Source organism: Nerophis ophidion, linkage group LG15, assembly GCF_033978795.1.
Source record: "Nerophis ophidion isolate RoL-2023_Sa linkage group LG15, RoL_Noph_v1.0, whole genome shotgun sequence".
NCBI classification, from domain to species: domain Eukaryota; kingdom Metazoa; phylum Chordata; class Actinopteri; order Syngnathiformes; family Syngnathidae; genus Nerophis; species Nerophis ophidion.
The window spans coordinates 26,891,625-26,917,767 of NC_084625.1; the positions used below are offsets into that span (position 1 = coordinate 26,891,625).

At 39.0% G+C, this 26,143-nt stretch overlaps 1 protein-coding gene and 1 long non-coding RNA gene across 6 annotated transcripts in view; one reads left to right on the forward strand and one right to left on the reverse strand.

Annotated features, from left to right (window-relative positions):
* Positions 1–2,498: 2,498 nt before the first annotated feature.
* Positions 2,499–26,143, reverse strand: part of pip4k2aa (phosphatidylinositol-5-phosphate 4-kinase, type II, alpha a) — a 43,948-nt gene continuing 20,303 nt past the window's right edge. Inside the window, exons 2-11 of one of the 5 annotated variants that reach the window (XM_061921954.1) lie at positions 24,349–24,446; positions 24,172–24,268; positions 19,246–19,398; positions 18,005–18,151; positions 17,878–17,916; positions 13,817–13,921; positions 9,616–9,729; positions 9,242–9,485; positions 9,048–9,151; positions 2,499–5,446 (exon numbers count right to left, since the gene is read on the reverse strand). In XM_061921954.1, the coding sequence (XP_061777938.1) occupies positions 5,366–5,446; positions 9,048–9,151; positions 9,242–9,485; positions 9,616–9,729; positions 13,817–13,921; positions 17,878–17,916; positions 18,005–18,151; positions 19,246–19,398; positions 24,172–24,268; positions 24,349–24,446 (1,182 nt within the window). In that variant the 3' untranslated portion in view covers positions 2,499–5,365. Of the gene's footprint in view, positions 5,447–9,047; positions 9,152–9,241; positions 9,486–9,615; positions 9,730–13,807; positions 13,925–17,877; positions 17,917–18,004; positions 18,152–19,245; positions 19,399–24,171; positions 24,269–24,348; positions 24,447–26,143 lie in introns of all 5 variants that reach the window. The other 4 variants (XM_061921952.1, XM_061921953.1, XM_061921951.1 and 1 more) reach the window with 4 other exon arrangements.
* LOC133569542 (uncharacterized) lies at positions 9,256–11,568 on the forward strand. The gene is made up of 3 exons (XR_009809827.1): positions 9,256–9,541; positions 11,264–11,356; positions 11,436–11,568. It is a non-coding gene; the product is annotated as an uncharacterized LOC133569542 (long non-coding RNA).

Genomic DNA, 26,143 nt, shown 5'->3' on the forward strand with positions numbered 1-26,143 from the left:
AGTACTTCAGTGATCAACAATTGCATCAACAGAGAAATGGATATTGAAACAGGTAGGATATGTACAGCCAGCAGAGAACATAGTGAGTTCAGATAGCATAAGAGCAGGTAAATACATTAGAAGTACATTTGATTATTTACATTAGGTTATTTATAATCTGGGGAGATGGGATGTAAAAGAAGGGTATTAGTAAAGGGTTGAAGTTGCCTGGAGGTGTTGTTTTAGAACGGTTTTGAAGTAATATAGAGATGCACTTACTTTTATACCTGTTGGGAGTGCATTCCACATTGATGTGGCATAGAAAGGGAATGAGTTAAGACCTTTGTTAGATCGGAATCTGGGTTTAACGTGGTTTGTGGAGCTCCCCCTGGTGTTGTGGTTAGGGCGGTCATTTACATTAAGGAAGTAGTTTGACATGTACTTCGGTATCAGGGAGGTGTAGCGGATTTTATAGACTAGGCTCAGTGCAAGTTGTTTTACTCAGTCCTCCACCCTAACCAGCCCATTTTGGAGAAGTGGGTTGGAGTGAGGTGTGATCTGGGGTGGAGGTCTAAAAGTAACTAGACTAGCTTATTATGGGATGATTGGAGTCAAGATTTGAGGGTTTTGGAGGTGCTGGGGTACCAGGAGGCGCAAACGTAATCGAAAAAGGGTTGAATGAGGGTTCCCGCTAGAATCTTCAAGGTGCTTTTGTTAACCAGAGAGGAGATTCTGTAGAGCAGGGGTCACCAACGCGGTGCCCGCGGGCACCAGGTCACCCGTAAGGACCAGATGAGTAGCCTGGTGGCCTGTTCTAAAAATAGATCAAATAGCAGCACTTACCAGTGAGCTGTCTCTATTTTTTAACTTGTATTTATTTACTAGCATGCTGGTCTCGCTTTGCTCAACATTTTTAATTCTAAGAGAGACAAAACTCAAATAGAATTTGAAAATCCAAATGTTTTAAAGAGTTGGTCTTCACTTGTTTAAATAAATTCATTTATTTTTTTTACTTTGCTTCGTATTACTTTCAGAAAGACAATTTTAGAGAAAAAATACAACCTTAAAAATGATTTTAAAATTTTTAAACAAATATACCTTTTTACCTTTTAAATTCCTTCCTCTTCTTTCCTGACAATTTAAATCAATGTTCAAGTTTTTTTTATTATTGTAAAGAATAATAAATACATTCTAATTTAATTATTCATTTTAGCTTCTGTTTTTTCGACGAAGAATACTTGTGAAATATTTATCAAACTATTATGATTAAAATTAAAAAAAAAAATTCTGGCAAATTTAGAAAATCTGTAGAATCAAATTTAAATCTTATTTCAAAGTCTTTTGAATTTCTTCAAAAAAAATTTGTTCTGGAAAATCTAGAAGAAATAATGATTTGTCTTTGTTAGAAATAAGCTTCAAACCGTAAAAGGAAAAAAAAACGTACGACGGAATGACAGACAGAAATACCCGCTTTTATATATATATATATATATATATATATATATATATATATTTATTTATTAAAGGTAAATTGAGCAAATTGGCTATTTCTGGCATACTAAGTGTGTATCAAACTGGTAGCCCTTCGCATTAATCAGTACCCAAGAAGTAGCTCTTGGTTTCAAAAAGGTTGGTGACCCCTGCTGTAGAGGAATCTCGTTCTTTGGTTGACCTTTTTGATTACCTTGGTTGCCATTTTATTACAGGAAAAATTTGCCTCTGGAATGGAACCTAGGTGGGTGACCTCATCTTTCCTGGTGATAATGTCACCCACTTTTACAGTGAAGTCACTGACTTTCTTAAGGTTGATATGGGACCCAAATATGATGGATTCTGTTTTACCTAAGTAAAACTTTGGTTTTATTATAAATGTTGAATGGGAGGTTGTTTTTTTTAATGTTTTGCCTCGTGGATACTGGCACCAATTATACACGAAACTTTAACAACTGTTGGCTTCACATTGTAGCTTATGGTGGACATTTTAAAATGAAAAGCTTTTCAACCAGCCCAGTCACAATAACTGTCGTGTTGTAAAGCAAACGAGTACTCACGTATGGCACCGACCTGTGTTTAGGTGACTGGATGTTGTCGTGTAGATCTATTTTTATTCAGAAATAAGATTTACAGAATGTTTTCGACTGCAGACAAGCGACACACCTTCACCTCTGTTTACCCGCCACTCAATCAAGCGAAACGAGGACACCTGATAGACAGGACTGAACCATTTGATAAAAAAATGCGGGGTGACCTATATTAAAAACTCTCCGAATGTTTACTTCTCCGTAATAAAGACTAATATTATCACTCGGTCTATTTTTTACATAAGTAATGGTTCATTTTGTGGTAGAATTCCAAAATATTAACTGTATTTTATTTTACGACGTATTGTTAACACCCCATAGGGACAGTGTAGTGTTCCATTACATTGCTCCAATGACCAAATTGGTATTTTGATGATTTGTAAAGAAAACATTTTCATAGGGTTAGGATTTGAAATGAACATAAAACACAAACCACCATTTTAGTCAAGCAGAACAAGTGATTTAATTGGTTTGAGTGAATGCTTATGGAATGGATTGTATTATTAAATGTATCCATAAACATCTTTTTGTTGGCCTTGATGCCACTGAACACACCCGCTTTTGTAATGTATTAATGAAAATAGTTTTGAAAATTAAAAGCCAAATAAAGGAGATTTTAAAAGTCTACCTGACCTTCAGTTCTGTGCAGCATTTGATACCAAAATACAAGGTGTCTTCCTTTTTGACATCTCCCAGTGCATGAAAAACACATAAAACTGGATGCAGTGACAATGTCCTTTGAGCTCATTTGGTTTGCTGAAAAGAAAATATTTTGGCAAGTTGACAGACAGCTGGAGAGCTCATTCACAAGCAAAGACAACAAATATGCATTTGAAGGCCCGGCAGCAAGGAAGTCTACCACTGCTGGAGTCTGACAGTGGCTCAGTTACTTTAATTAAAACAATAAAACAAATGATCACCCCGCATGCACTGCTGTCGCCATTTGTGTGTAAAAGGAAGCTTCCAGGGCCTAAAAGAACATACTACAGGATGAAAGTGAAACTTGTTTTTGCATCACATAACCAAGAGTGTGTATATTATCCAATTGTTTTTTTTTTCAACACACAAAATAAGTAGAAGCAAGAAAACAAGTCTGTGGAAGAAGCAAAGAGTTACACTACAAAAAAATTGATTAGATAGTTGACATCCAGGATGAGCACAACAAGGCGCAATCACAACACACACTCTACACGCACACAGATTAAAAAGGCAAGAGAATAATCGCAAAGAGGAATTTGTCTTAGTTACCATCTCAAAACGGGACACAGCTTGTTTTAGGTGGTTTGGACGCCATCGTTCAAATGGTTGAACATTTAAAAACATGTCTATACATACAGTGAAGGAGGTGTATTTGTAAAGGGGCATTGATACATGGCAAAAGTAAACACCCTATTATTAAAATAACATTTGACATTTATTTAAAAAAAAAAGATTACAAAATATAAAATTAAATAATTTCGGAGTATAAAGGCACACATCTTGCACAGTGTAACAATGAAAACAAATCATGGTGCGGGGTGTGGGGGCTATAAGACATAGAACAGCACACATAGGGACACAAAAAAGAACCTGAACAGGCAACAACACTGACTTGAGAGATAAGGAAACTCAGTCCCGTGACATGCACATTTTTTTCCATAACTTTTTTTCTAAGCACATTGTAGAAATTCAAGCATGATAATTCTTCATTTACCACAGCACCGCCAGTCATCCCAAAGCTTGGCTCCATTTTTGTCATTCTTTTAAAATACAACTTTATTCATGACTTAAATCCAATGTAAAAATATAAAATGTGAATATAATCTGATATCTACACAAACATATTGTGATGGAAGCTTTTGGTGGGTTAAATGTAGGTCAAGGACATTACTTGTTTTAGTTGGTTATACATTACACAACGTCACACGCACAAACCACTTTTCTCACACACACACAGACACACACGCACATACAGTATATATATTGCATTTCCCTTGATAAGACCGCATTGAAATATTGGGCTTGTTGTTCGTAACATTTGGTTCCTTTCCTCTTGTGCAAAATATATAACATGGACAAAAACTAGACAAAAACTCCCGTATTATTTCACAAAAACACTTTCAAGAGAGGAGAAGGGCAATATTACTGTAACACAAATGTGTGAGGGCTGCAACCGTATTTAAAAATCACCACAACCATTGGGAGTAAACGGTTGTCTCTCACATGCATTGTCATCTGTACTGTGTTATGTAAATCAAACTATTGCAGGAGTGGATCATCAATTTTCTACTGTATTGTGTAGAGAAAAGTAGATGACAGCGTGAGTTGGGCAAAGTGCTGTACCAATCTAACTGGTACTGTTTTGTGTCATTTGTTGTGTTGCCAACAAACCTCAAATGTTTTTGCATAAAAAGTGAGCATCTTGCGAGGAGAACGCGGCCATCAATTAAGGTTTTTCCTGCTGTTAGCGAACATGCAAGGACGCAATGTCGTTATTTTGTTGACAAACGGAAACCTTCTTTTTCCAATCTAATACTTTGCTGGTTGGTCCCCACATGGAGGTAAAGCCCTTGCAGCTCTTCTACATAAGCGAGAACATGTGTATATGGACTGCAACGACAAATAAAAGTGCAAGATTTTTGTTTTGTTTTGTTTTAAGGTGCTGATGGCAAAGAGCCTGTTCAGGGCTGCAGATGACTCCCAAAAAGAATCTAGACCCAGTTACTTTTTCACGGCTAATTCCCTGTCAGAGGACTTGAAAGATACTTCCCTTAGTTCTACTTACTCAGCCCGCAAAAAAAACAAAAAACAGTTAAGGACAACATGCGTAGCGCGCGGCAAGAAGAACAAAAAGCTGGGCTGAGGTGGTGGTGTGTCAATGTTGGTTCTTGCCGAGCACCGTTTGGAAGACTGTTGCTTACTTTCTAAAATGCAGCATCGCGCTGCTTTTAACTCCCCCGCCTATCAGTCCAGACTCACACTCCACCTCCAGCCCTTTGTAGGACGAGTCTGACGTAAAAACACCCAGAATGACGTGCGAGGCGCAAAACAAATAAAAAGCCACATTTCCACAAAAACTTCCATAGAAACAAATACAACTCATAAAGAGAAGAGGTTAACTGTAAACGAACAATGTTTTTAGCTGCTGCGACGCGTGGCACCCTCACTGTTAAAGAGGGCAAGGCCCAACAGAGACGGGGGAGCAAAACGGGCAAGGACATGGCAGCACCTTAATTCCCTCACAATTTCCTTCCTCCGCCCTGAAACCCACTGCGCTTCTTCCTCCTTTCCCTGCGAAGCTGCGCGTCTCCCGGTGCTCGTGGGGGCTATGACAAAATAGTGTTGATGAAGTCGTAAAACCTCTTGGAGTACTGCTCTGGGTTCACGGTGGAGATCTCCGCTCCAGCCTGCAGAGAGAGAAAATTTGAATAAAATGATTTATCGTGTTTGTATTGTAAATTATACGAGGCAATCAGGGGCCCAAATGATAATATTTTACTTAATTGATCAAAAAAGTATTATTTATTTAGTAGAAATAATTGATCTGTTTACCAATCAGTACCCACAGAATTTTGCAATGTCACTTTGGTGCCAATTCACCCAAATTTAACCAATTTGCGCAAACTATGTGAGGCCTAACAAATTTAATGTCTGCAGCTTTCTTGCACATTTTGGACAACCGGCATCATTTTCACCAATTGAATTGGTTTCTGAGCATCGCTCAAACTCACACTTTGACTGTATGATGAAAATGCATGTTTGTTTCTTGCGTAGATGAAGAACGGACAACAACCATGTGTCTTTATTGATCAAACAACACAATTCTCATTTTATCGCGCAGGTCAATGCTAATTATTTGCCACTAATTTTATTTCTAGAAATGTTCTTATAGTTTGAAGAGCTTATTACTTATTTTAGTCATATTCGTAATTTTAGCATGAATAATTATTTTTGTCGATTGTGGTTTTAGAATTTTAATATTGAAAAAGTAACTATTCAAATAAGATATTTTTGATTTCCATCCATCCATTTTGTACCACTTGTCCCTCTGGAGGTACGGGGGGGACTGGAGCTTATCCCAGCTGCACTAGGGCGGCGTACACCCTGGACAAGTCGCCATCTCATTGCAGGGCCAACACAGATAGACAACATTCCCACTCACATTCACACACTAGGGCCAATTTTGTGTTGCCAATCAACCTTTCCCCAGGTGCATGTCTTTGGAGGTGGGAGAAGGCCGGGGGAGAATATGCAAACGCCACACGGAAAGACCCAGGATCTTCTTATTGTCAGGCACACACACAAGTTCCTGTGCCACTGTCCTGCAGCATCCCGATGATGCTTAATTTAAGAAATGCAAGTAATTGTTTTCCGAATAAAATACTTATTTATGAATATACAAATCTCAATCTAGGATGTCTTATCAAGTAAAATTAACTGGCCGCTTGGAGAGACAATTTCACTAGTTTTTAGTATTACCGTATTTCCTTGAATAGCCGCCGGGCATGTGATATGCGCCTGACTTGAATTACTGCCGAGTTTAACTCACTCCACAAATTGACAAGCACATGCTTACTTTAACCGCCGGGTCAAATTCAAGATGTCACAAGTTACGCTTCCCCTGCCATCTTTTTTAAAATGGCGGAGGAGTTCTTGTTTGCTTTTACCGTGTGTAAACCAGGGGTCTTGTTCTACAGCCATACAGATCACACTAACGGTTGTGATATAAAACAACTTTAACACTCTTAGTAATATGCACCACACTCTGTGAACCCACACCAAACACATTTCTGGAGAACATTGGCTCTGTAACACATTATAAACGCAACATAACACTTACCCAGAATGCAATGGCATCCATGACTTTTGGCTATATTATACACGCGCTAGCAACAAACTAACAAAAATTTGTTAATTTACATGTATTAGCAATTCTGACATAACAAAGAGGTAGATAGATAGATAGTACTTTATTGATTCCTTCAGGAGAGTTCCTTCAGGAAAAGAGGGAGCATTTACATCTTAAAAGATGTGTATCCATCCATCCATTTTCTACCGCTTATTCCCTTTTGGGGTTGCGGGGGGCGCTGGCGCCTATCTCAGCTACAATCGGGCGGAAGGCAGGGTACACCCTGGACAAGTCGCCACCTCATCGCAGGGCCAACACAGATAGACAGACAACATTTACACTCACATTCACAGATTAGGGCCAATTTAGTGTTGCCAATCAACCTATCCCCAGGTGCATGTCTTTGGAAGTGGGAGGAAGCCGGAGTACCCGGAGGGAACCCACGCATTCACGGGGAGAACATGCAAACTCCACACAGAAAGATCCCGAGCATGGATTTGAACCCAGGACTGCAGGAACTTTGTATTGTGAGGCAGACGCACTAACCCCTCTGCCACCGTGAAGATGTGTAATAATCTCTTATTGTCTTTCATTTATTAACAATAATTAGTGCTATAGATCACTCAAGATTTCGCAAATGCTTTTAAATGTGGTAAATGTGTTAGAACATAAATACATATTTAGATGGGCAAACACTTTTCAAGCGTAAAATACAGTTGTGGACAACACAGGAGACAGCAAATTAAAATGAAACCTTTGGTGGTGTTTATTTCTGTAATTATAATTAATTATTCTTTTGTAATTATTACCAATATCAAGTATAATTAAAAAAATACAGAAATTTGACAATGAGCTCCGAGTATGTGCTTTTACTGCTGCCCGGTGTCAACTTTATAGTCTGTGGTATAAAACAAGTAAAACATCAAGATAGTATTTGTTTACATGTTTTTGTTGAAATGATGTGCTTTTAAGGTTAGGGTTAAAAGGAACACTTAAAACATTGATATTAAATTTGAAAAATCACAAGTTGACGTAATTGTAAAGAAAACAAAATAAGCCTCAAATCAAAGCATTGCATCTTCTGCCATAAATTTCTAAAAAATTCTGGGACAACAATCCCTCGAAAGCAGTGAAATGCTAGTGGCGTATCGTGACAGGAAAGACTCAACTGCATTGTAGCTACCTTAAGTTCTGGACTGTAAGCCGCTTCTTTTTTGCTAAGCTTTGAATCCTGCTTATAAAACCGTGCTGTTAATTGGTGGATTTTTCTTTGCTGACAATCATAATGCAAGTAGTCCAAACAATACAAAGAAGCAAAAACATTGAAAAGGTGTGTTGTTTTTTGTTATTGCGCCATCTTTTGGACAGGTTTGGTCACAGCACGTGTCTTTATTTAGAGCTTTCAATCAGAAGTACAAGTGCCGTCCATCTTTTAGTCCATAGCGTTTCTACTCATATGGATTCTTCATCACTCCAAGTAACGTTTGTTAGTTTTACGATACAACAAAAACTATTTATACTTACAGAACCGTCCCATGTGTGGTATAGGAGTGTTTTAATTATTATTTGTACGTGCTATCGTAAAGTAATCGAGCGCTGCTTGCACTAGCTAATATGCAAACACGTTTTCGAGTGTCTGTGGCATTCATTTTGTATTGTTTCAGTTTCACAAATGTCTTTGTAAATTCACCAAAACGTCACCGTGGAGTAATTGAGTCGGTTTTAGCTGATTGGAGAGCTAGCTTCCGCAGATAGTAGGTCCATGATGATGACTTACATGTTACTGCTGTGTTACAGGCACCGTTTGGAAACAATCCAGGTAGGTAAATGAATATTAGTGAATTAGTGTGAGAGTCACTAAATTCAGATTTACCTAATCTTTGTGTGAAAATAACTCATTTTGCAATGTATATATATATATATATATGTGGCTTAAAGTCTGGTGCAGCTACTATATGTAAAGCTAGTTTTCCTTGTAAAAGTGTAGTGGGTGCCATACTCAACAGAAAAACACAGCACATTAAAAACAAAGGAAAATATGTGCTACAGAAAGGTTGAGATATAATGAGCTAAACAACTTGAAAATAAAAGCTTGTTGATACTAATGTTGTTGGATGTTCTGGAAACATTGGTGCTGTGTTACAAAAAAATTGTCTTACGCCATGTTTAACTGTCTTTGCGGCATGGGCAGCCTTCTTCTTGGCATCGTAATGTTGCAGGATGTCTATGATGGCCATGAAGTAAACTTCTTTCCTGGGAGCAGCTGCAGGACAAAACCATTTCATATCAGTACAGTGTCCACCAGGGGGAGCTCTACCAGCACTGTGGGAGAGGAGAGCACAGGGACACTCACTGTCGCTGCTTTTGATGGCATAGACATCAATGGTGGGATCAAACTCTCCCGGCGACAGGGGCTTAGTGCTGTCCAGGGTGTTGCTGGGACTGTCAGGGGGAGTCCCGATGACTCCCCCGTCGCTCTCCCCGCCCTCCTCTTCCGCCTCGTTGTCCTCGCTCTCCACCTCCTCCTGCTCGGCTCGCTCAACGTCGTGAATCCCGACCAGCAGGCTGTAGTCCATGAGCTTTAGCTGTGCCAAGAACTAGGGAAGGTGGAACAAGCGAGGCATCAGGGGATTAAGGATGAAAGGATCAGAAGGTATGTAGTCATTAAAAAGAAAACGCAATGTCCTCAAAGCAGGAGCTAATCGTGCAAGACATGGACAGACATACCTCCACATCTTTCCTGAGCTTTTCAAGAAACATTTTCTTGTTCTCGTCATCGATGCAGATCTTCTGCCCGTCGTTGATGAAGTCATTGTCCTTGTAGGTCGGCAGCTCCTTAGCCTAACAGTTGTAGCATGGGGGATTAGTGTGACAACAATTAGAAAAATACACTTTAATTCATGGATGCATGCAGCAGAACTGGGCGAAAACATGGCAGAATGCTGCTGCTATGGAAAGTTTAATTTTCAACATACGTTGGGATATTTTAAAGAAACCAGTTAAAAGTGACAGAAACATCAGTATTCTTGTGTTTTCCCCAGTGTTTTACAACATCACAATATCATAGTTTTGAAAACAGGTATTTCAACATGTGCATTTCTCTTTGAATGGTAACAAGAAGTGCAAAGATGGAGCATGTTGAAACACCTAGTAGCACTATAACCGAGGCTACTGTCAGTGGTTTGTAATATAGGTCTGCCCATCCAGCAGAAGCACAGGCAGTCCTATCCAACCCAAGGCTGACCTCGTTTTAAACTACATTGATTTATGCAGTGCATGCAGCATGCGCATAGGAATGTACAGATCCATCTGATGCAGTATTCTTAAAACACCACATTTTATTTTTTAAACTATGACCTCAAACAGATATACAGTAGATCCCCGCTATTTCAAAGGCTCACATTTCTTGACCTCTCCCCAAGATAGTGAAAAAAACAAACAATGTTTTTTTTACTATTCGTCTTATTTTGTAACTTCTGTAGAACCAGCATCCTATACAGTAGACATTAGTTTGTAGTTGTGGGTGTCTGGAACAGATTTATTGGTTTTATATTATTAGGGGAAATCGTTTTTGTACGATTCGGTCTTCCTAACAAAAAAACAAGGTATCATTGTATTCATTTTATGCGGTAAAGCAAATGCCGTTCTGTAAATAGGCTGGGATCTGTTGTATTCATTTAGCGATATTGTTTTGATTTTACACATTTTTAATGCATCTGTTGGATCCATACACTGTTGAAAAAATGTTGGAATCAAAGACAAGAAACGTATTTGCTATCTGCACTCTAAAATAGATAACTATTTAGGTGTCTAAAAATGGGAATACTGTTAATTGGGGACAAGCTACTGCAATCCTGCCAGGAGCCTGTAAGTGGAAGAGGTGTTTTTGTGAGAATGGGGGTCCAATATTTAGCAGGAAATGAGGTAACAAGGGTGGCAACAACAGCAGTTTGGCTACAACAGCGTTTCTATGGCAGCAGAAGAGCAGCAACACAATTGTAGCGGTAGCTCAGACATCATACAGACATACATACACACATTTATAGATTACACCTTTACACAGATGGAACACATAAAACACCGGACAAAAGAGGACATTTGAGCACATATAAACAGACATGGACCTTAAATATGCAATAAAAGTTAGGTGGATAGTTGGCTGCAATACATGCAGAAGATGCACGTTATAAGACCTCAGCAAATGACTTGAAAAACATCTGCTCAGTAAGCATCCAAGGAGTATTTTTCGTGATTTTTTTTGGCAAGACTTATACCTATAAGATCATTGCTGATGTTACATTGCAATACCGTGGAAGATATCAGACATAATTCAGTGATCATCAAAGACTAACTGTACCTCTCTATTGTTTTTTAGGCTTTTGAAACACAAAGGGCATCATTGAATGTTTTTTAAAGATCAAGAAATAAGATTTACAGCGGACACACATTTCTTGATGCCACAGCTAAGGTAAACGTTTTTGTGGCTAACTATTGTATTACACATAGTCACTGCTTTTAAAATGACCTTTGTTTGAACCCAAAAATAGGAAGAACTACACCAGCAAGGATTTGTTAACATTACCAGTAGTTATCTCTACAGGATTTCACGGGCCTTTTCTGTGATTGTTGCAGTCTAAAATGTCTGAACTTGTGGATTTTAATAAAAATTGGAAAACACAATGATAATGTTTTACTTGTTTTATTCCACACAGCCTTGAAAGCATACCTACTCAGTGGCCTAGTGGTTAGAGCAGGGGTCTCAAACATGCGGCCCGCGAGACGTTATCATGCGGCCCGCACTTTGATATGACAATTTAATATTGGTGCGGCCCGCGAGTTTAATATGAAGGCCGCTTGACAGCGTCACAAATCTTAATTTACAATTGAATCACTTGTTTATTCTTCAACAAGTTTCTTAGTTATTTTTATATCTTTTTTACAAAATAGTTCAAGAAAGACCACTACAAATTAGCAATATTTTGCACTGTTATACAATTTAATAAATCAGAAACTAAAGACATAGTGCTGTATTTCACTTTTTATCTCTTTTTTTCAACCAAAAATGCTTTGCTCTGATTAGGGGGTACTTGAATTGAAAAAATGTTCACACTGAAAAAAGGTTGAGAACCACTGTTGTAGAGGACGTTAAAGGCAGTGCAGTCACGGCAGCCCTTAATGTCGGCCGGGTGAAAATTGGGACAAATTCGGGAGAATACTTTCACCGGGAGATTGACGGGAGGTGCACTGAAATTCAGGAGTCTCCCGGAAAAATCGTGGGGGTTGGCAAGTATGTTGCTAGGGCGGGAAAGCCATTCATAGAAGGTGATTTCATTAAAAAGTGCATGTTACATTTTTTAAGAAATCTTTTCTTGCTGCCCAACCTCACCCAGTTTCTGTATCCAGTGGCCCCCAGGTAAATTGAGTTTGAGACCCCTGGGTTAGAGTGTCCGCCCTGAGATCGGTAGGTTGTGAGTTCAAATCCCGGCCGAGTCATACCAAAGACTAAAAAAATGGGACCCATTGCCTCCCTGCTTGGCACTCAGCATCAAGGGGTTGGAATGGGGGGTTAAATCTCCATAAATGATTCCCGTGCGCGACACCGCTGCTGCCCACTGCTCCCCTCACTTCCCAGGGAGTGATCAAGGGGATGGGTCAAATGCAGAGGACAAATTTCACCACACCTAGTGTGTGTGACAATCATTGGTACTTTATTAGTAATAATTAATTGTAAATTAAAGAGAAACACCCCCATAAGCTTCCTTATTGTTGTCCACAAGTTGCAGACATTCTCTGTGTTTATTTTACGCTTGAAAAGTGTTTGTCCATCTTAAATAGTCAATTATGTTAAATAAAAATACTCTTGCATGTGAAGAACTTTTGCGAACTGTTGAGAATGAACTATAGCAAACATTTTTCTTGGCAAATGACGATGAGAGGTTATCATCACACTTCACCATCTTCTAACTTGTAAAGCCTGATTGTTAGGTCAGCATTGGGAATGAAAATGTGTTTAATTGTCTTACGACGGTGAATAAAGGTTGAATAAATATATAACACCTGTAAACTAGGAAGTAAATGTTTATATACAACATTGGAAGTATGTCTGAGCTATGTAAGAGGACAATTGTGCCTTTTGAGCAATAAAGAGTTGATATATTGTTACACTTTGTGGATTCTGTTTTGTCTACACAAGGAAAACATACGTTTTTATTAGACAGTTGACGTGCGTGATGTCACAAATTCCTGGAGGGACTGTACGGTTAATATGTTTTACGAAGGGTTTAATCATGTAACAGATGATCTTGGATGCAATTGTGTGCCATTAAGTTCCACAACATTTCCAGAGTTAGCGAAACTATTAGTAACTGTACATTCTGTCACTGTGTTACAGCACATGTATATGTTACCTTCAAACTGGGGAGCTAGTAAACGAGATGCTGTCAGTAAACGAGGAGGTAGTAGAGGACAGAATGCGAAGCGGAGCTGCTTCAGATGATGAGCACATGCCGTATTTAGAAAAAAAAAGTGTCTATTCAGAGTCATCACTTGAATTGCCTTTTAACTACCTAGGGCAAATACTTGTCTGGGTGCCAAGGCCCCTTACCTTCCCACTACAAAATGAAGCGGTTTGCCAGCAGTGAGGCAAGGAGCCAGTAAATCTCATTCTCTCCATCCTAGTGTCGTCTCTATGACTCTATGTATTTCTGACTCAAGAAATGCACTCTACTGAGAGGGCGGCAAAGGTTTACATTTTAACCATTTTGAAAAAAAAAAACTGGCTGAGAAATTGGTCAAAAGCTGATGAAAAGTGTGCAAAGTAACGTTCTTTAAATAACAGTGCATCCTGGAGAAGAAAGAGCCGTACAATAATAACTGGTTAGATAGATCATGCCTGGTATATGAGCCCTGGTTGTCTTACATCTCTTACGTGTTTCATGGCGCAGTAAAAGCGCGTAGCAATCCGCAGTGTTTGCAGCCTTTGCTGAACGTTACCAGATTTGGGCCGCGGGGGCACATCCTCTGGTGGGGGCGGCTGCTAGAAAAAGGGGGGGAGCGGAGGGAGGGGCGGTCGGGGTGGAGGAAAGGAAAGGAGAGAAGAAAGGAAGGGAGGAAGGAAGGAAGTTGGAAGTAAAAGCAAAGTATTGAAAATGTAAAAGAATACAAGTGGTTTTTTTCTTCTTCTTCTGACACTGGAGGAGGATTGGAGAGGGTATTCACGCGGAAAAATATGGAAGTTCAAAGAAAAATCCCTGACCAAGAAAGGAGGCTTGTAACTAAGCAAACAAATAAACAACTGAATGTTCTTCAGGTGTGGCGCTACATCTATGCCCTTACAATTACGCTTGGCTAAAATAACATTAAGCAGTCCACACAACAGTCATACCAGCATGTGTGTGTGTGTACATGTGCCCTACCTAGCTTACCTGTCCTAAATCATGGACAGGTGAAGAGAAAACTCCTTGGTTGAAAAAAACAACAATGTGCAACAAAATAGACACACACTAGAATGTGTTAGGAACAACATAACTACAAACCCCGTTTCCATATGAGTTGGGAAATTGTGTTGGATGTAAATATAAACGGAATAAAATGATTTGCAAATCCTTTTCAACCCATATTCAGTTGAATGCACTACAAAGACAAGATATTTGATGTTCAAACTCATAAACGTTATTTTTTTTTGCAAATAATAATTAACTTACAATTTCATGGCTGCCACACGTGCCAAAGTAGTTGGGAAAGGGCATGTTCACCACTGTGTTACATCACCTTTTTTAATTTAACAATACTCAATAAACATTTGGGAACTGAGGAAACTAATTGTTGAAGCTTAGAAAGTGGAATTCTTTCCCATTCTTGTTTTATGTAGAGCTTCAGTCGTTCAACACTCCGGGGTCTCCGCTGTCCTATTTCACGCTTCATAATGTGCCACACATTTTCGATGGGAGAAAGGTCTGGACTGCAGGCGAGCCAGGAAAGTACCCGCACTCTTTTTTTACGAAGCCACGCTGTTGTTAACGCGTGGATTGGCATTGTCTCGCTGAAATAAGCAGGGCGTCCATGATAACGTTGCTTGGATGACAACATATGTTGCCCCAAAACCTGTATGGACCTTTCAGCATTAATGGTGCCTTCACAGATGTGTAAGTTACCCATGCCTTGGGCACTAATACACCCCCATACCATCACAGATGCTGGCTTTTGAACTTTGCGTCTCTAACAATCCGAATGGTTATTTTCCTCTTGGTTCCGGAGGACACCACGTCCTCTGTTTCCAAATATAATTTGAAATGTGGACTCGTCAGACCACAGAACACCTTTCCACTTTGCATCAGTCCATCTTAGGTGAGCTCCGGCCCAGCGAAGCCGGCGGCGTTTCAGGGTGTTCTTGATAAATGGGTTTTGCTTTGCATAGTAGAGTTTTAACTTGCACTTACAGATGTAGCAACCAACTGGAGTTACTGACAGTGGTTTTATGAAGTGTTTCTGAGCCCATGTGGGGATATCCTTTACACACTGATGTCAGTTTTTGATGCAGTACCGCCTGAGGGATCCAAAGTCCGTAATATCATCGCTTACGTGCATTGATTTCTCCAGATTTTTTGAACAATTTGCTTACAAAGTGGTGACCCTCGCCCCATCCTTGTTTGTGAATTACTTAGCATTTCATGGAAGCTGCTTTTATACTCAATCATGGCACCCATCTGTTCCCAATTAGCCTGCACACCTGTGGGATGTTCCATATAAGTGTTTGATGAGCATTCCTCAGCTTTATCAGTATTTATTGCCATCTTTCCCAACTTCTTTGTCACGTGTTGCTGGCATCAAATTCTAAAGTTAATGGTTATTTGCAAAAAAAAAAATGTTTACCAGTTTGAACATCAAATATGTTGTCTTTGTAGCATATTCAACTGAATATGGGTTGAAAATGATATCCAAATCATTGTATTCCGTTTATATTTACATCTAACACAAATTCCCAACTCATATGGAAACGGGGTTTGTATGAAAAACATGCAGAAAAACACTTTATTGCATGCAGATAAGATGCATGCATGAAAGGGAGACAGTCATGCAGTCAGGGGAGAACCCTGCCATGCTCATGTATTTGAAGCCATTTTATAAACCCTCTTGTGAACATAGGCGTTTTTTGTTTGCTTCATTAATGAAAAATTGCCAGTTAACACAGTGGCTCTGTTAACAGTAGCTTGACTAACATAATGTCCACATAAACATATCTCACAAAAACTACAAGTGCAGGGTTGCAGATGACAACAACAGATCTGTTCCAAACACTTGACATTTCATGCTGAATATGTGATAAACATCTGTAATTATCGAGACTCACGACAACTGACAAACCATTGCAAACACTTATGGTGTTTCATGTAAGAGCCAATACATATCATTTAAAATCTTACACTTTTGCATTTTTGTGCATTCACCCGCATCTTTGACCCCAGACACAAGGCTAAATTTAGTTGAGGGAGTCCCTGAAAGTCTGTCATACCTCACTGCACCATAAACACAAACGGAAAATCCTTCTGAGACAAAAAATGTCTCATATTTTAGGCTTAACCGGAAAGACCTGGATTTAAACAAAACAAAAAGGCCTAAAAGGCTGGATGATTACTGCAATGGTTATTGTCGGACATTGCATTTCTAACTAATGCAACAGTAATTAGTGGTCTGCACCAAACAAGAAAAATGCTTCACTTTGACTGGACTCTCGGGCAATGGAAAAAAAAGGGTCATTGGTCTGACGAGTCCAGAGTGATGGATGCATCAGGGATTAAGTGATGCAGCCAGCATGTCTAGTGTGGAACGTACAAGGCTAGAGGGGTTCTGTTTTGATCTGGACTTGCTTCACTTGATCACATCTGGGTTCAGCAATGTGCCCAAGGAAATTAAAGCTAGCTGAAAATACTGAATGAGCTTTTTTCTCTCTGTTTTTCCTGATGGCACAAGCATCCTCCCAGATGACAATGCCAGGATTCATAGTGTTCAAGTCGTGAAAAGAGCGGTTGAGGAAGCATGACACATAATTTTCATACATGGATTAGTCATCACAAATCTGACTCAAATGACAATATTTTCAAAACCACTATCTGATTCTCCTATCATCAACACCATTGTTCATTACATTTTTAGGAATGGAGCAAAAATTCACAAAAAAATCATATTGAAACTGCATTAACTCATGACAAAAACAGACATTTGGTTTTGCTATACTTGGCCAAGTTGGTGCAAACAAACAAGATGAGCAGTTTTCTGGTTTTGCCGAGTGGACACTACAGGCAAAACAAATAGCACCGCAAAGTCAAGGCGTTTAAGAATTCTTCTGTATGCTACTTCCTTCATTCACAAAGTCAAAGCACTATATAACTGATGATACAAACAAGTTTTGACTGACACATACACACAAATCAGTCAGACAGAATAAAAATAATATATGATCACTTAATAAATAGCACTCAAAAAGCACATGTACAAAAAAACCCAAGTGTTTCACACACACACGCGCACATACAGAGAGCAAGCAGGGAAACTAATGGAGCAGCAGAAGCAAGGTTAGAAGGAATTAATCAAACTAAAACATATATGGCGTGCAGGGGACGGATGGAAGAGGTGTAAACTAAAGGAGTGAATCTTTATTCGTGTCATGATCATCTGAAGGGACAGCAGCCCTCAATTTGGAGTTTGTTTTGGGTTATCATGGACTGGGGACTAAATTAATTGGAATTACAGTTTCTTCTCTATTGCGTATTAGTTAAATGTCTATTTTATAAATAGTTTGTGTTCCTGCGCTCTATACCTTTCAAAACATATCAACATTGGAACTTCATTAGTGAACCGGTGAGTCAAGCAGAAATGGTCGTAGAACCAAAAGAACATGCTGGTAGGGTATGAAATCGTTGACTATGAATTAAATTTGTCAGTACAGTTTGTGTGTAGAAGCCGAACCAGATTCTCGACGGAAGACTGTACCTTCTCCTTGTCGCTAGCCTCTCGTGCCACAGTCGAACCCTAAACAAAAGCAAAAAAATAAAATGAAAACATTGGACAGCTGTTTTTTTTTTCTTCTGCAGTGCATTTCTTCATGGTCCCCTCATACCTTGAGATCATATTTTTTGAAGACAGAAAGGCGGTGTGAGAAGACGTTGCGCGTAACAATCATGTAAGTAGCGTCTCCGTCCACGGTGAGGCGGTACATCCCCAGAAACTGAGGGAGCAGCGTGTTGCCGTGGCACTCCACGATAAACTGCAAACATCATGTTTGAAATACATAAATGAATAAAAACAACTGTAAATATTCTAGCAACTACTCTGAGAAATAAATCAATGTAAATATATAGCATCTCACAACCCTGACATTTCAGCAACCATTTTTTATGATAATATATTTTATAGTACAGTGGTATAGTATTCATACAGTATAGAAAATACTGAAAAAATGTCAACACAGAGCCATTTTTGCAGGGCTACTCAATTTGCTTCCAGGGTGCAAAATCTGGCCAGAAAATGCCACTATAACGGTGCTGGAGTTCAATTCAAAACTTGTGAGACAAACATTTTTGCAGCAGATTCCTAAAACTCTACAGTGCTTCTGTTGCGTAGAGGAACCACTGTAAACAAATTGGCAGATCCTGACATTGACATTTTGACCCTGCTAGTAAACATAGATAACTGGAGTTGAAACTTGTGCTATACTGAGGTGTTCCTTATGGACCCCCTCAAGTCCTCTCCTTTTTTGTGTTTTTTGTAATGTGATTTATGGAATTAAGGTTTTGATGGATTTTTGGGAAGTTTAAGTGGTGTCCACCAGCGAGTTCAGTTAAAAAAATTGTGAGAAACTCACATTTTTACAGTGGATTCTTAAAAAAGACTAAAATGCTGTGTCAAATATCTTTGACTAGATATTTTTTTTTTTTTACAGAAAGTCTTTAAAAATGCTTCTGTATTTGGCCAAAATAGACCATAATCAAATGTCTAATGTAGAGTTCCATAGAATATACAAAATAAGACTAATAGGGACTAATAGCTTTCTGGACATTTGGTCCCCAAAATAATTTAGTTGAATATCTCTACATTATTGTGTAAAGAGCAGACGTACGAGTACCAAAATACTTGTATCTTGCCTACAGTAAGGCATGGTGGTGGTCATGGGCACTGAGGAGCTACGGTTCATAGAGTTAAACATTAATAGCAATAAAGACTGTGTTTCAAGTTTTTTCAAAGTACAGTAAATATAGACTGCTATACAAGCTGTACACTGACACAACTATCTTAAGATGGTGGCTGATATGTTGGGAGTGTTCCCTTATATGAGATACTCCATTGTTACAGTATTGTCACCTGATGGTACTTCTTGAGAATGTTGTGCATTTCCGCCACATCTTCGCTGCTGATGGTCTTGATGACGTAGCGCTTGTCATAGGAGGTATGGAAACGGGCCCCACTTCTTCCCTGGGCGTCAGTGTTCAAGGGAGCGCTACGTGTCAGGGAGTTCTAAGAAAATGAGATTTGACAAATCGTGTGCCAAAATATTTAAGGTTGAACAATGCTGACAGTGCATTATTTTTTGTACAAATTGTATTGTTTCTGATATGCTTTTTCTACTACTCAGCATAATCAGTACTGCAAAGGTAAGCATGCATATGAGCACATAAACATTTGATTTAGCAGGTTCTTAAATCGATTCTAATTTAACATTTGGCTGTTTTGACTCACTATCTTTACATTTTCCAACTATACAAAGCAGTATTTGGACCAGATGGTAACGTTGGAAAAAGAAGGGTCCCTGTGGCTGCAACTTGTCAAGTTACCTAAAATGGCTATTTTGCTTTTGGCAGTGCAGCTCGGTAAACATTCACAAAAAGAATGAGGGAAAAATGGATGTCAAATCATCATCATAAAAAAAGAAGAGACTGTTGATTTAACCTCATGAGACCCCACATTCACTGCAGTGGACATTTGTTTTTGTCAAAGTTGCAAATAAGCCAATTTATGCGAAACACAAATGTCCACTGCAGAAGACACTGGTTTTCAGGAGGATAAACTGAAACCGAAAGTTAATCCAGACAAATAAATCCACAAGAAAAAGTCTGTAACCATAGAACCATGCAAGTATTCTGAGCCCACACATTGTGCCTGTCCAAACCTATCTGTAGACACGAACAGCTGCTATCCAGACTTCGGGAGCTCAAAAGTAACATGATCCCATCATCCTGCCTCGATGCCTCATTCTCCAAGAATTCCTGATGTCCTATGCCCTTGGTTACATCTTACCTTGTCAACTATTGAGCATCTTTTGCGGCTGAGGAATAACCTTTGGAGCGCACATGCATTAACGTGCTGCGCAGCGGGATCTAAAAAAGTTGCTTCTTGAAGTGCATAAAAAGGCAGAACGACAATTCAGTTCCCTCCTTTTATCATCTAGATTTGATCTGACCATTACGATATATGAGCATAAACTGATGAAGCCGATTTGGACGAGAAGCAAAACATCTTCTAAGACAAACCAAACAATCCAGTTTCGATCGGATGAAAGCCCTGAGATCACAATGACCTAGATGAATGAGAACGACTCCTTTTCTCAGTATTGAGGATGTTTCTAAGCTTGCAAACAGGGGTCAAAATTAGGGATGGTCTCATCAGGGTCTGCCCATTCCAATAGCGAGTATCTATGAATGACATGGGCCAAGTCCGATACCAATCACATGTGTTAACTGTAATTTTTTAAATATATGTATAGTGAGTCCTATTGACATTGTAACACTATCAACAATATTTAAACTAGTTCCTTATTTTCTTTTATTACATATAATTGTTTGATTGAAATTAAAGTCAATGGTACACAATAACTAAACAAACGTAAAAACTACTATCTCACTATAGGCCCTAAAGTAATAAACTAGAGTGGATGAACTTAATAGATAAACTACTATCACTATCTACTCGAAGGTTTCCTAGCTTGAAATCTACATGTGGCAGCGTGGGGATGGCCAGTGAAACGTCATATAATTTACACATGGTTGATTATATACATAGTTTAATGCTAAAAATTAGTAAAATACACTCAAAAACAAGTCTGTGTTAATAGTCATTAGTATTAACAAATTTTTGTAGTATCGTTTTGCTCTAGTTTTATAATTGTTATTGCACAATGTAACAACAGTAAGCTTCAGTACAGTCTCCAAAAACTGGAACAAAGAAATCCAAATATCAACAGGAACAATGGAATGAAAGTTGAAAAATGCCTTGGCAGTGTTTTATGTTTCAGGATTGTTTATTTGATCATTTTGCTGCCAATCAAAAAGAGATTCAGCCCAGCCAGTGCATCTAAAAATCATGCGAAAGCCCGGCAACTCCTTTTCAAATACTCTTAGTCATTGGCTCATTGTCCGTGGGCGGGACAAATCAAGTATGCATCCACCGATTGTTTACAAAACTGCGACGCTACCACATAAATTTAAAAAGTCGCGCCAAATGTCGCCAAAGGAGCTGATTCTAAACAAAAGTTAAACGTATTCTAACACATTTAGTCAATGAATTGCAAACACAAAATAACATATTTGACAACACTACTTTAATTTTAGGGCAAGCTGAACTTCTCATGGTGCGATGAGGTGGCGACTTGTCCAGGGTGTAAACGCATTCCGCCCGATTGTAGCTGAGATAGGCTCCAGCGCCCCCCGCTACCCCGAAAGAAATAAGCAGTAGAAAATGGATGGATGAACTTCTTATGCAGTCTTTAGTAATCGCCACTGCTGTATATCTGGCATCACATAGAACATAACGGGTTGAAGTCGGCAAGTCAGATCCAAAACTTCAGGACAACGATTGACTCTAAGGGCTGGGTGGGTCTGGCTGGAGTACAAATCAAGGCTGTGTACGTCCCGCCGCGAGGACAGCACTTCGTTTTATCGCCGAGGCTCCACATACTCGCATGCGTTTAACTTACGGTTAATCAAAGTTTTTTAGTGGCTAAACTTTTTGCGCATCGCTAAATAAAAGTACGTAAATAATATAGGCTGTATATCCATTCATACAATATATTACTTTAATTTTTTTTTCACGTAAAAAAAAGTCAAGCTTCAATTTCGCTGCGACGCCGCGCCACGATCAGATACAAACCATTTACTCATTTAAATATTTTGGGTTTTGCCCTCAAAGTCCTCTGTGTGTGAGTTTTATAAAACTATATATATATAAAAGAAAACATCTAAATATACACCGAATCACTCCAGTATCGACTATATACTGATACCACTCTTGGTATCGACCCCATCAATTCACTGATTGATCCCAGCTCCTCTTACGTGTCGTGCAGTGACTGTTATAATGCTGCACAGTTGTTGTTATATTATCATCTTAATAATATACTGACATTTCCTGTTACTAAGCATTTACTTTTTGGGGTTGTTCAAGCTAGCTTAGTGGAGTGGTTCTCAAATGGGTGGTACGCGTACCCCTGGGGGTACTTGAAGGTATGCCAAGGGGTACGTGAGATTTTTTTCAAATATTCTAAAAATAACAACAATTAAAAAAACCTTTATAAATATAATAATTGAATAATACTTCAACAAAATATGAATGTAAATTCATAAACTGTGAAAAGAAATGCAACAATGCAATATTCAGTATTGACAGTTAGATTTTTTGTGGACATGTTCCATAAATATTGATGTTAAAGATTTCTTTTTTTGTGAAGAAATGTATAGAATCCAGATGGATCTTTATTACAATCCCCAAAGAGCGCACTTTAAGTTGATGATTACTATTGTTTTTTTTATCCTGCACTAACTACCAAGAGCTAATGCAACAAAATGTCGTTCTTCTTTGTACTGTAAAGTTCAAATTTGAATGAAAATAAAAAGGACGTCTCAGTCTAAGTCTTCTATGTGTAGAAATCTGTATTTATAATTGAATCACATGTTTATTTTTCAACAAGTTTTTAGTTATTTTTATATCTTTTTTTCCAAATAGTTCAAGAAAGACCACTACAAATGAGCAATATTTTGCAGTTATTCAATTTAATAAATCACAAACTGATGACATAGTGCTGTATTTTACTACTTTATCTCTTTTCTTCAACCAAAAATGCTTTGCTCTGATTAGGGGGTACTTGAATTTAAAAAAATTTCACAGGGGCTACAGCAATGAAAAAAGGTTGAGAACCACTGGCTTAGTGGATAGGATGCCTGCTTCTGGCTTGCTCTGGCGTGTAACATATTTAACCCCGTCCTCCAGTGATAATGTACGTGATAAGGATAATAAGAAATGCAGTTCATTTGCCGTAAAGGAGATGATTATTAGTAATTTAGAGGAGTGGTTCCACTCTGTGAATAGAGATACATAATTAGCTGCTGACTTAAAATAAATAACGTATCAGCTAGAGGGGATAGCATTTGTGATCGGCATTAAAAAGGCATTAATCGGCCAATAGACAGCACAATGGAAAAGTGGTTAGCGCGTGTGCCGCACAATAAGAAGGTCCTGGGTTCGATGCCCAGGTTCGGGGTCTTTCTGTGTGGCGTTTGCATGTTCTCCTCATGACTGCGTGGGTTCCCTCTGGTCAGTCCGGCTTTCTCCCACCTCCAAAGACATGCTCCTGGGGATAGGTTGATTGGCAACATTAAATTGGCCCTAGTGTGTGAATGTGAGTGTGGATGTTGTCTGTCTATCTGTGTTGACCCAGCGTTGAGGTAGCGACTTGTCCAGGGTGTACCCCGCCCTCCGCCTGAGTGTACGTAGGGTTTGGTTCCAGCACGCCCGCGATCCAGAAAGGGACAAGCGGTGGAAAATGTATGAATGGAAGGATTAATTGGCCGATAGTGATTGGAACATCCCTAGTCAAAACAATTATTGTTTTTGAGGGTATTGGTGCAAAATGGCTAATATTGTACAATTAAAACTAATGCAAAGAGGAAAAATATGACAACTAAAACATGTCGGATTAAAACTTGAGTAGTGCTTCAGTAGGCTGGGAATGTCATGACATTCGTTTGCACTCACCGGAGTCTTAACACCCCCAACTGCCCACTTACTGCAGCACGCTAAACCCCAATATAAACATATGAGATGGACAGCTGCACCGAGCTGGGACACAATGACCTTCAAGCTGTGCCAGCTCACTGTGTGCACGGGCAGAAGGGAGTTTTCTTCAAGAAAACGAGCTGTATGACCGAAAGAAGCAAACTGCTTCTGTATAAATAAACGAGACAAAAGTTGAGTCTTTACTGTGCCAACAAAGTAATTAATAAATAGACATTTTCCTACCAAGAAATCCTGGTCGTCGATGCCGAACCGCTCCCTTAGATTTCGAAACACCAGGGGGCAGTACTCCTTGAATTTGAAATGGCTAGGCATGTTTTCTCTGCATAAGAAAAAACACAAACCACAGGGTTATGAAATCAGCAATCAGCATATAATATACACACACAAAAAAGACCTTACTTATTGAATAGATGGTTGTCCACTTTAATCTTAGAATAGGCCTTGAAGTCATCTGGCATGAGCATGATGGGAATCTGGACATGGCTCAACTCATTTATCTGCAAGGGGAAACAGGAAAGGATAGTTTATAGATGGAAAAGGGAATCTAAAACAGGCAAACAAATGCACTTGTAGCTTTAAATCACCCACATTTTTATGACTAATTTACAATGCAAGTCCTCTCTGTACTGCAAAGCCCATTGATGTCAGAATACGTGGCAACATGAGCACTTTACAGATAAGCTGATGCAATGTACAGATTTGAAGGGCAGCTGTAGGTGGGGTGGGGGGTGATCAGAGTGTTGCCAGAACTCCAGATGTCCAACACAGGTTTATAAAAAGCAAGGTTATTCAGTCCCCCTAATGTTGATATCAAATTAAGTCCACAAAATGGGATAGTGAATGTGGAATATTAGAATACAGACATTCTGTAGTATTTATTTACGTGACATGCATGAGAGTCCTATACCAGAAAATGTACCCATAGTGCTGAATAAACAGCATGCCTTCAAGCGCATAAGGTGCCTTGCATGAGCTGCCATTTGGAGACAGCTTGCATCACACTGCTGCAATACGTAGATCAGACATTTATTATGACTCAGACACAGCTTGGGATAAATGTGTGTGTGTGTTTGCACGTTTGTTGTTGGCTTCAGGAACAAGCTCTGGCTGGACTCTTGAGTCTATTAATAACCTTCAATTCCACCACAACCTTAATTGTAATGTGGACTGAACAGCGCCTCAAAAGGCACAAAATTTGAGCAAACTGGAACTCTGGAAAATATAATGATGAAAAGGTATTCCATATGGTTTAGACTTGGTACAATTGGTGACATGATGATGCAGGCTCGCCAATATTTCAACTACTAGGCAACAATGACTATAGCCATGAATATTGGAGGGACTGTTGGAGCAGATGGTGAATGGCCTCAGCATGACTGACTGAAATACATTTGGCATAGCTTAGGTGGTCACAAAGAGGTGCACTTTCTAGTCAGTGTGTCTGAATCTAACTTACAAGGAATAATTTTTATGTCGCTTGCAAGAAGTCCTCATATTGGTTGAGGAAAACTGATGCGTATGGCTCAAGAACAGCTTCTCAGATTTCCCAACAATTTAAAAGTTAGCTAGGAATGGGTCACTACTTCTCTTTTGTTAGTGGTAATATACATAAAATATAACAATATCATTATTGTGACTTCATATTTTGCGTTCCTCACCACTGCATAAACAAAATAAAACAATACAATTCAGGCGGGAGGATTTTAATGAAACGGATGATATTAGCATATTTCTGCACACTAATGTGACAAGCACTGACTAGAATCACGTCATTGAACCAGATGCATCCTGGGTAACAAGTGTGGCGACGTCAGCGAACAAAAAAAGGGCTCACAAGGCCTCCTCTGATTCAACACGAACACACATCTGTAAGGACACTTGCACAATGGATGTTCATTTAGGTCACAGCCATACGCAATCTACAAATGGGCTAATACTACATACTTTTTCTTTTGAAGGTTTTAGATCATAGACATTATCTATAAAAAGCCATTGTGCTACTCAGCCTGTAATACAGTTATTATATAATATACTTGAAGTGTGGAGTTTCTCCAATTTCATCTGTCAGGCTTGTCATAGTTTTCTTTTTTAAAGCAACTACCTTTTTTTAACTGATGCTCCCAAGCACACATCGTTGCCTTACTATAACTATCACACTTACAAGACCAATTTCAAACCACCACGTCCTGTTTGT